Source organism: Typopeltis vanoorti, chromosome 6, assembly GCF_054136105.1.
Source record: "Typopeltis vanoorti isolate ZY-2024b chromosome 6, IOZ_Tvanoo_1.0, whole genome shotgun sequence".
NCBI classification, from domain to species: domain Eukaryota; kingdom Metazoa; phylum Arthropoda; class Arachnida; order Uropygi; family Thelyphonidae; genus Typopeltis; species Typopeltis vanoorti.
In genome coordinates, this window is record NC_143554.1 from 155,217,677 (window position 1) to 155,229,506 (window position 11,830).

General features: G+C 35.2%; 1 protein-coding gene and 1 non-coding gene across 3 annotated transcripts in view; one reads left to right on the forward strand and one right to left on the reverse strand.

The window, feature by feature from the left end:
• Positions 1–877: 877 nt before the first annotated feature.
• TRNAC-GCA (transfer RNA cysteine (anticodon GCA)) lies at positions 878–949 on the reverse strand. Its single transcript has one exon. It is a non-coding gene; the product is annotated as a tRNA-Cys (tRNA).
• A 5,336-nt stretch (positions 950–6,285) lies between these two features.
• Positions 6,286–11,830, forward strand: part of LOC150106125 (TNF receptor-associated factor 4-like) — a 31,079-nt gene continuing 25,534 nt past the window's right edge. For both annotated transcript variants that reach the window (XM_090393869.1, XM_090393870.1), the window contains exons 1-2: positions 6,286–6,454; positions 7,742–7,865. In XM_090393869.1, the coding sequence (XP_090249995.1) occupies positions 7,746–7,865 (120 nt within the window). In that variant the 5' untranslated portion in view covers positions 6,286–6,454; positions 7,742–7,745. The remainder of the gene's footprint in view (positions 6,455–7,741; positions 7,866–11,830) is intronic.

An 11,830-nucleotide genomic window follows, 5' to 3' on the forward strand; every position in this document is an offset into this window, starting at 1 on the left:
GGCAAAGGAACTAGAGGAAGAAAAAGAATATCGTGGTTTGACAACATCAAGACGTGGACAGGAAAGAGCAGTGCACAGCTGCCCAGATTAGCACAAGAGCGCAGTATGTTCGCCAAGATGGTCGCTGACCTTCGATAGAAGATAGCACAATAAGAAGAAGATAAGAATAAACAGTTTCTTAAATCGTTTACTCTTTACAGATATATATATATAAAAAAAAAAGAAAACTTTTGCAGGGGAAGTTATTCCCCACCCCCCCAAATATCCGATTGGAATTTCTGAGAGGATCATAAACCATAAGGATAAAAAAAATTCAACTTTGGTAGAAATCGGTTAAAATGAAAAGAAAAAACTCTCTTCTGGGGAGCAATTTTTGCTCTCCCCCCCCCCCCCCCATACACAATTCTCCGCGACAATTACTGCCCTTATTATTCCAGGTCTTTATCTCGCTGTCTTATTATGTTGTGATTCTTCAACTGAATGAGAAAAAGTTGTACCAAATTACACACATCCCTTAGCTTAATACAATTAAATATTCTGACATGTCATCTCTCTCTTTTTTTTTTTCTTTTATATTTTTAGCCCTCTAAATCGAATCTAAATTCCCTTATCCTATTTCCTGCATAATTTTATTTTATTACATCCGTTACCATGCTCAGTTTACAATTGATTAGCACAGCAAGCTAACTGCTTGTAACATAACTTACGAAAATGCTTTCCGTTTCAGTCGAGTTGCGTGTTTTTGAAAATTTAATTTATTAAACAAAAGGCGAAAAAGCTAAATGGCAAAAATATTTGGTATTCTATTCAGAATCTTGTATTAAGATCGCTATTTCAAAAAAGTAAAGAACACACATTATAGTGCACATAAAAATCAAGGGGGCGCCCGGGATTGAACCGGGGACCTCTCGATCTGCAGTCGAATGCTCTACCACTGAGCTACACCCCCCATGTAGTTTAAAGTTTCGTTATCTCTCTATAAAAATTTATGAAAATTTTATTATCATGAAAGTTTTATTATGAATGATTTTACACTAATGTAACCAAATTATAATATATTAAAAAAATTACGATATTGCTTTCGATAAATACATCACGACCTAATTCGAATCTTGTGAAGACACACATTTATGATAAGGAGTTTTAACCCAAAATAAGACTAATACAGAAGTGAACATACACTTAGTTGATAAATACATAAATCACTTCCTCATTATCCTCCTTTCGTCTGCGTACCACACGTCAATCATTTTTATGTGCAATACCAGATCGAGTCTTCGTACTGGTAGAAATATCAGCACACAACTTTTCATATGTAATATTATTTATTTGTTTCCAGACATTTGTTTTTATTATGCATGAGCTTGTATCCCATCAAAGTTTTTATTACTATGGGCAATTTATTGTAACTTCAAACAAAAACTCACTTCATCCAAAGTGCACTGTCTAGCCAAGAAATTTAGCATTTAGCATGGGGGGGGGATGAGGAAAGAAGAACCAAAAAAGAATAATAATTTATGCAATTCCGTTCAGATAAAAATAAAATAAACATATATTTTATTATTACAACTATAATATATTAATTACGTCATATTATTTAATGCATTTTTTCTATTTTGTATATGTTAAAAAACAAATGAATACATAAAATGAAATATTTTTATTAAATTTTGATAAATAAAATCACCATTATTAAAAAAAAATCGGGACAGCCTAGCAACTCTCGCACCAGTGTGCAGATACATGTGACAGTATATATATTCCAAAATTCATATAAAATTTATTTGTTTACATAATGATATATTAATAAATTTATAGCACCAATGAAGACATTTTCCCCCATTTATTGAAGAATAAAGCACAAAAATTCAAAGAACTTTGATACGTTGTATGTAAAGTAATTATGTTTATTGTGGTATACATATAAGAACAAGCAAACTGAAAAACGATTAATGTACCCTGTAATGTACCATGAAACTTGCGGTGAATGAAATCGCTGGGTACTTGAAAAATAAAAAAAATATATACTTCAGATTTTCAGGAAACTTAATATTTGATAGTAAACTAGAAAAGACAAACTATTTTGTCAATAGAACTGCTCCCTCTATCCAATTTACGCTAGAAATAAATTTTAAACTGAAGAGATTTATTATATTAAAAATTATTATTATTATGACTTTCCAGTGTATATATTTCTTGAAGGTAAGGATAACATAGTACTTGGTACAGGACTTGACTGAGCTGAGAAATTACATTATTTGGAAAAAGTGTAGAAAATAAAGAACTAATAACAGAGCATAGAATTATTCATCAAATAGCATAAAAGAAAATCATAAATAAAACGGATGAAGAAAATGAATTAAACGACCTATGAATTTAAAATTTGTAATTAATTTAAAAATATGAAAAATATGAATATTAAATTTTAAATTCATTTAAAAAATTAAACATCCACATTGCTAACATCGACGAAAGCCTGGCACAAATCAGACCTGACTAAGAAAAAGCTTTTGACAGAGATGAACAAGTATGTTTTTGAAGTTTTGAGATCAAATGGATATGACCAAGAGCGCGCCAAGGGTATTTGCCGCACCGGTGCAAACTTTTATCGGTCGCCCGTCTGACAACTAAAAGTAAGGGTTATTAATATTATATTAGTTAATGTCGTGTTAAAGTCAGTGTTGCCGCCCGGGTGCAGTGCACCCTTAGCTAACCTTAGGGCCTGAAGATATGGCTCTTACTACCAGTAGCGAACCCAGGATTTAATCTGGGGGGGGGGGGGAGGAGGGGCTCGGGTTGTGTAGACGATTTGAGAATACACACTACGCCTCGCATACGACCTATAACTGAGCATCTGCGATGAACGGTAATTCATAAGAGTAGTATAGACATAGAAGACACGATACAACATTAATTAAAAAAAGAAATTTAATTAGGAAAAGATTTTTGGAAAATTTTCCAGTGATTTTTTCCTTTTTTCTTTGGAGGGGGAGCCAGGTATCCCTTCCCCCCCTCTGGGTGCGCCACTGCTTACTTCACGCAGACAGTCAAGTTACTATCCAGCGAAAATAAATAAACAACTCACCGCACACTTTCTTACTCTCTAGGGATAAAACAAGGCTGTCCCAGCTTAGCAATATTCTACACACGGGCTTAGAATTCTTCGTGGAAATCATACAGCCTAGTTGCCATGCAAAGTCAAGTTCTGGAACTACATTGGTTTAGGTTAAATGAGGTGCAAAAATACCCAAGCAACATCCCAGCCTACCAGTGCCGTAACGAGGGCATGGCAAAAGAGGCGCCCGCCACGGGCGCAACTAGGTTTGGGGCGCAAAACGTAAAAAATAAAAATAAATAAATATATATAAAAGTCCGTTATTGTATATTGTATTTTTAAATTTCGGCAATACGTCGCTTTAGATAAATTCTGCAACACACTGCAACTCATTTTGACGGGGTTAATAGTAAGTATTCACGCATTGTAGTTAGTAAAATTTAACTTGGTACATTTAAATGTTTCACCATTTTTGTCAGTTTTGGGTTAGGGGGCGCAAATTAGACACTTGCCACTGCCGCTTCATACCCTCGTTACTGTACTGCAGCCTACTATACTGAACTGGACAGAATTACACAACTGCCTCTGAATCTTTTCTACCACTTCCTCATCTCCAAGGAATGCAGGCGACCAGACCTGAGCACAGTAATCTAGATGTGGAAATGTAAAAAAGTACTAGGGCGCCAGGGCCACGCCCTAGTACTTTTTTAAAACTATCAAAAGTTTTCAATTCATTATAATAAATTACAAGAATTATAATGCATTTCCAGCGTTGGTCAAAAAATAGCAGCTTGCTGCTCTTGTCATTTTCGTTTCAGAAAACAAGGCAATTTCTCTACCATATGGCCTTCGCAATAATTTTTCTTTTTATTATTATTATTTCTCAGATAAATTACATACATTATAGGAACACAATTATGCATAACAAATACTTTCTCGTACATAAAGTTTTTTTTTTAAAATAATAATAATAACAATAACTGTTTACAACGTATATTATTATAATATTCATAATGATGATTATTACAGATGTTTCTTTGCAATTTTACACTCTATATGTACAATATCAATGGATATAATCACTCTATATTGCATACTTTTGTTACAGTTATTACATACATTACATACATTTGATTAGATATTATACATCTTGGATGAGAACTAATTTCTCTGCTTTCATCCTCGAAGCTTATATGTAAGCTTATCTGAGGATGACACTAGTTGGTTATTATTTATTGGTTTTTTTTTTTTTTTTTGCTGTGTTGGGAAGCTACGAAATCTATGAATGAGAAATTCGCGGGCGCGCGCGCACGCACACGCACGCGCGCGCGCGCACACACACACACACACACACACACACACACACACACACACACACACACACACACACATACACACACACACAATAATTTGGAATGTATTGATGCGTCGCTGAACTGGAAGCCAGAACGAATATATTGTGTTTCATTCAGTTTGCATGGTATTTTGGGTGCGTAGTTTGCAAGGTTTCTGTGTTCAAAAGGTAATTTGTTTATCATGTCTGGGTTATAGAAGTTTCGCGTGGCCTTTCCGTAGTGATTATTGTATTTATTATATGTGATATAATTAGTAGTCTGAGGTCTTGTTATACGGCATGTATTTCTGACTGTCCTGTAGTTGGCATCGAAATAATGTTTTAGCAAAGCTGCATAGTGACATAAATGTTTTGCTGTCAGTATTTTGTATTCTGACATTGTAATGTATATAAAGTCATTATTTTCTCTTTGTTCCTAAAAGATCAGTTTTATCATTTTGTACTGTAGAGACATTAATCTATTTAGTTTGAAGGGGGCACAGAAAGCATACGTTGTTATAGCGTATCTTAGTATATTTTGGCATAGTGCTTTGTATATTAGTGTTTTTAAGCTTATGGGAACTATGTCTTTTAACCTGCAGAGTTTGCCACTTATTGTTCGGAGTTTGTTGTGTAGATAGTTTATGGTTAATAATAATAATAATAATAATAATAATAATAATAATAATAATAATAATAATAATAATAATAATAATAATAATAATAATAATGCCGCACTTCGTGCTCTGGATTTTTGTTTCCTTGGCACTATTTCTTTTAGGACTACACCCTTGGCAATATGTCTTCTGAACTTCAACTCTCTATCCACCAATACCCCCCCCCCCCCAAGTCTCTAGCCTCATCAATCTCCTGGAGTACATTTTCATCAGTGTGGTACACAACTTGCAATCGTTTAATCCCAAAATGCATAACTTTACACTCTTCCACATTAAACTAATATCTATTATACGTGTATTTCGCCTGTACTGCCAGCTTATTTATGAGTAAATCATTCTGCACGTTCTCTACATCAGCTTGATGTAGAGAGCATGAAGCATGCAGCGTGAATATCTCCCTTCAAGTCATTTCCTATATAATTTATGTACAAATTAAACAATAATGATCCAAGCACAGAGCTTTGTGGCACACCACTACTCACCTGCTTCTCCATACGCTACTTTTTGGTATCTGTCCATACGCCATTCTCGTATCCAGATCACCACTCTAATACTCATCCCCATTTGTTCTAATTTGCGTAGCAGTATTCCATGAGGTATCGTGTCAAAGCCTTAGCAAAAATCCAGTAGTTTCACTGTGTAACCATTTCACTGATCCAACTGAGCTGTCTCTATTATAAATAGTTAATAAATTACTAAGGCAAGACCGACCTGTAACAAGACCATGTTGCCCCCGCCTGCTTTGATTGCCATGTGCAGTGGCAATAGCAAATGATAAATAATGGGTGCATCCAGTCACAGTGATACGAGCTAACTTTTCATTCTTGTTTTAGTTTTGGTTTCTTTTTTAGATGTTATCTGATAATTTATAGCGTGATCCTAATTCGTTTATTTAAAAGGGATGTGACGATACAAAAAAGTGCTTCCGGTCAGTCAACTTGAGTCAATCAGTTAGTTGCTATAAACAGAAGATGTTATTAGCAAGTGTAACACGTGCTTTAATTGCCATCTGCTGTGGCAACAGCAAATGACTGGGTCCAAATATCACAGGATCTTAGCTAACTTTTTTTTAATCTAACATTTGATAACATTCTTGTTTTACAGTTTTAGTTTCTTTTTAAGATAGCATCTGATAAAAAGCTGATTTCCTCCCCTTTCTACATATACTTTTGGTAAGCGACAGTTTCAGTTTTCTACTATAAATCTCAAACCATCTTACATTTAGCCTATTTGCTGAAGCGAACAGTTGGTTTTTCGATAGCAAGATATTTTTGATATTTTTGATATTTTGATATTTTTACTAACAACTTTGTCGGAAATTGCAAACTTCTTTTTGGTTTAATATTAGGTGAATCAAAGTTCAAGAGGAAAATATATCGTGCTGTATATGTAAGTTCCTATATGTTGCTTTGTGCTGTTATTATTAGAGTGTAGCCAGTCATGAAATGACAACGAAAATACCATTTAAAATTAAAATGAAAAAGAACTATAACTGAATTAGTTAGAAACTGTATTTTTGGCAATGTCTTTTTTTTCTTTCTTTCTTTTTTTTTTTTTTAAACTAAGAGTATAATAACTAACCTGTCATACGAATTTCTTTAAACTCGTATAATAAGTTAGTATTAGTACCATGATTAGGCTTAGGATAATATAAATGGAAAATGAAGTAACTCTCAGCGCACAAAACTCGTAAGGACTAACATATAGTTTGAGGATAATTTGCATAGTGATTTTTTGTTTGTATTGCTAAGAAAATAGCATATCATTGCACATGGAACTGTGGTTTTGATCAGGGGCGACTCGTGCATAGGCAGTACGGAACTGCAGCATCCCCAATTTTTCTCGATATATAAATATATTTATTAATTCATTTATATTTGCTTGTAATATTTAATTTGATCATCAACAATCCTATACAATTCTCTTATTTTGTATAAAAAATAATAAAAATCCATCTTGTAGCACTTAGGAGGGCGAAGGACTCTAGCAGCACAGTGTCATATGCACGTCATAGTGAGATGCGAGCTATTAGCGTAATACGGCACTGTCCGTCGCGCAGTTCCACTGTTGTTTATATGCAGTTTGCGCCAGTAATAGAGTGTTTGTAGTGCTTATCGTGTTTACACCGTCTCTTTAAATATTTGGACATTAAATTAAAGACATAACATTTGTTATAGTTTTTATTTTAGAACATTATTGGGGTTATGGAAATGGATTTTATTTTTAAGTAATTTTGAATTACAAAAAACTGTATAATTTTATCGACAATAAACAATATTTTTTCATGTGTACATTTTTTTAAAATTTTTACCATAATTTTGATATTTTATCCAAACACGTGTACACTGTACTTACAGTGTGTATGTATATTTCGAAAGTTGCAGCACCCCCACGATTTCAAGCCACAAGCCCCACTGAGTAGTAGTATTTTCATGCCTAGTCACATATACTCCATTGTGCATATCATAATAATACTTTTGTCTTAGTCCACATCTATCACAGTATTCTTTATAATTTTATAATTATTTATCAAAAAATAAATTTTGCACTGTATCATATAGTACATTCTGTAACACCCTATACTAATTAATAAAATTAATTATTAAAAATAAAAAATATGATTATTATACTGTATTTAAAGCAATTCTTCAGAATACTGTTTATATTTTGTTGTAGCAAAATGATGGACGAAGAGGGTGCTAAACATGTGAACGATGGTGATTATATAGAGTATATCAATGACACAGCACCAGTGATTGAATCCCAGTGTGAAGGTGGATTTCTGCACCAAACATTTCAGGTAAGTTAATTATTCGGAAGGACGGTTATCATGTTCATAAGAAGTAGTAACACAATTATATTTCTGTCATACTTGATTCTCGACCTTTTGAATTATTAGTGTAGTCGTTGTGGTGCAGAATAAGTGAAGTACAGTGGCCATAAAATAACTTTCCCTCTTTGGAGGCATCTGTAGCTAAAACCAATAAACGGAATGAGACCAAATTTTATATTGAGACTTTTGGAGGCATGGGGAGATGATTTCCACGAAAAAAAAAAAAATTAGTATCAAAGTCTCTGACAGGGGAAATTTTGGCGCTGGCGGAGGAGAAAAAAAACGGATAATTACATTAAAGGCAGATAAAATGGAATAATAACATTTCGACAGTGTAAGCGACAGCGGCGTCATTCATTCCAGCTTGATATGTGGCGTGTTACAATAATAATAATATTTATTATTAAACTAAAATAACAACTTGTGAGAGACACAGAAATTAATGCAATGATTGAACTCGCAGGAAATAATGTTTTATTCATCAGAATCAGGGTCCCCTGGACCAATACACGATTTTCAATGTGCTGACCTTTAACGTCTGTTGAACTGCTGACCAGTAACGTCTGTTACTGTCTCTTCTTGCACTGCTTCCGTCCTCTGCCAGGTCTTAATCATAGCTCTTAGTCCTACAGCTGACATAGGACCTGTACGCAGGTTATGAAGCCTTCTGAATTCCCGAAGGGCCGCTACGGCATTGCACTGTTTAAGGTAAAACAACTTAACAAGTAAAGCACGCTGAGGCAAGGTAGGACGCATATTGAGCACAATTCATTAGTCCATTGGAATAACTGCCTGAACATTCCCAATCCCTTTTTAAGTTAAATTGGTGGCGCTGCTGTCACGTACGCACAGTAAAATTTGCATAATGCTTTTTACATCGTTTACTGCAAATATTTGACTGCTTTCGGCTCCGCCAGCGCCAAAATTTCCCCTATCCGCGACTTTTGCTACTAAATCTTTTTTTCGCTGAAATCATCTCCCCATGCCTTCAAAAGTCTCAATATAAAATTTGGTCTCATTCCGTTTATTGGTTTTAGCTATAGATGCCTCCAAAGAGGGAAAGTTATTTTATGGCCGCCCTGTACTTGGAAAATCAAAATGCTTCAGAAATTTTTGGAACCCATAGAACAATAATTATTTCAGCTATTTGGGCATAGTTTTTAGTCAGATTGACAATTTAAATTTGGGAATAGACTACAGAATAAGCAAAGTGGTTTGGTGTGGAGCCAGTTGAATAAATGTATAATTTATATGGAATAAGAAAGAAATTATCCACATTATCTAACTAGCAGTATACAAGACAGTGTTCAAGCCAGTTTAAAATTATAGATCTGAGAGCTAGGTTAGAAACAAAGCACTTGATCGATGAGTAGGGACCACAGATATGAGAGGTGTAAGAAAATTTAGAGAAGTGATCACGTGACGTCAATAGCAGAATACTTTGAAAATGAAGATATTAGAAAGGAACTTGACATTGTTAGCATTCAGGAATGTGTCAGCAGAGCTAATCTAAGGTGATATGGCCACTTTAACAGCATGGGGGAGAATAGGTTAGCAATACAGGTGTTTGATGGCGGGAAAGTGACCTAGAAGAGGACCGAAGTCTTGGTGGATTGATTTAGTCAGTGGTGCACAGAAGCATGAGATGTTACGTACGACAATATCAAACTAACGGGGAGGAAAATTAATAATAACAAGAGATTATTAAAAAGGTAAACCTAATCATGTAGTGCTCTCATAGTAGGCTAAACACACCTTGAAGGTACATATCAAGAAATTGATGGTGTGATGATGACAAATCAGAATGCATTCTAATCACCTACCACTCTCCATTCCATGCAAAAAACCTGATCCTCAACCCCCTTGGTCACACGCTCCTTATAAAGCTTTCATGGATGGCCTCTTGTTCTCTCCCTATTTTCATCCATTCTATGCAAAACCTCTTCAACATCAGTCGGTAATAACCTCTTAATAGCTTATATGACGCAAGCAAATCCACTCTCCTCCTTCTATCCACCAATTTCTGCAAATTGCATTTTCTCCATCTGTTTTCATATTCAACATTCGAGAGACCAAAAACCACTTTACTCAATCGTCTCTTGACCTTTTCTAATGCATCTTTGTGAAAACCATGTGACCAAATCTCTGCAAAGTAATCTATATGTGGCGTGATTAAAGGCCTTATACAAGGGAACCATAATATCCTTACTTCTAAAGTCAGCGCCCTCTGCATCATTGTGCTGTCCCCACAATTTTAGCAATATCTCCAGAAATGTTAGGTACTTGTCTGCAATCACTCCCAGATCTTTCATCTCCTGTACCTCTTCCAAGATATTTCCACCGATTGTGTACTCTATATCCCATCTCTGTTTCCCAAATTTCAAACCGTACACTTGGCAACATTGAATTGAAATACCTACTCATTCACCCATTCAGCCAGTGTATTCAAGTCCTCTTGCAAAGCTACAGCATCCGCTCTAGTCCTGATAATCCTCCCTAACTTTGCGTCATCTGCAAACAACTGCATATCACCATTCAAACCTCTCCAAATATAATTTACATACAAAATAAACAGGCATGGACCCAGAACAGATCATTCGTGTGCACCACTAGTAACTTTCTTCTTCTGGGATATCGCTCCTCCATAGGTAACTCGTTGATACCTATCAGACAGCCAATCTCCAATCAAATGAATCAATGTACTGTTCGGTACCATCTGTTCCAATTTAATTACCAGTTTGTCATGTGGCAATTTATCAAATACATCTGCAAAATCTAAATATACCACTGTGAATGCATCGCCCTTATCCAATACAACTGTCACTTTATTATAATAGGTAAGCAGATTGCTAAAGCACGACCTTCCTTTAACAAACCCATGCAGATCCAAAGAGTATATTCTGTTGTCAACCAAATTTTGAATCTTGGTCCTAACTAACCTCTTTAACACTTTACCTAACCTCTCTGCACAAAACAATAGAAAATATTGTTAGGTAGTATTAATAAAGAAGCCCTTTGGTCAGAAAGACCTGGGTTCGATTCTCGTCCAAGACTTGAGGAACCTTTATCTGGTCTCTTTTGACTAAAGTTGAGTTAGCCAGTCTCATACAGAGGTGTGTGTGTGTGTGTCTGGGGGACGAAAAACTCGGCTTTGTCGTCCCACAGAATAGGCACCCTGTCAACACACGCATCTACAGACATAGGACACATCGGGAGGCATAGGGCTAACCACCTTGTCCTCGAAGCGGTCGCGGTTTCGAATCGTAATAGGCCTTGCCTAATACGAACGTAATAGACCACTAAGCCTAATATACATGAAAAGAGAAGTATTAAGAAAATGGTGGCGATATTTAACCATAACTCCAAAAAGAGACTGGTCTAGAATTCAAAGTCCTAGTTTTATCAACTTCCTCATGAATGAACAATTATTATTTAGATAAACAAAAGTTTAAAGGTCTGTGGAGGCTTATTGTTTCACAATCGAGAAATTGAAAAAATATTTTCTTTCCAATTGCAATTAGTTGAAAACCTGCATATTTTTGTGATCGGAAGATTTGAAATATTCAATTCAAGACATTCATTGTCAACGTAGTATGATGAAAGTCTGCAAGTCAAAGATGGTTTTTAAACCTAAGGTATCAAGAAATCACTATTGTGTCAAAAAGTTTAATTAATGGCAATAAATGAAACAATAGAAAATATTGTTTGGTAGTATTTTGTTCGGAAGTATTAAGAAAAAGGCCTGTGTAGCTCAGTGGAAGTGGCGCTTGGCCGCTCGAAGTTAGACTTAGGTTCTAGTTTAGTCACTGACTGGAGGAGCTTTTTCTAAGCCTATCTTCGACCGGTTCCAAAGTTAGTCGATCTCTGGCACAGCCAACTGGTTTTTCTCCTGGAAACTCGGGTTTTTTAGTCCTGTAAACTCAAGAAAATCG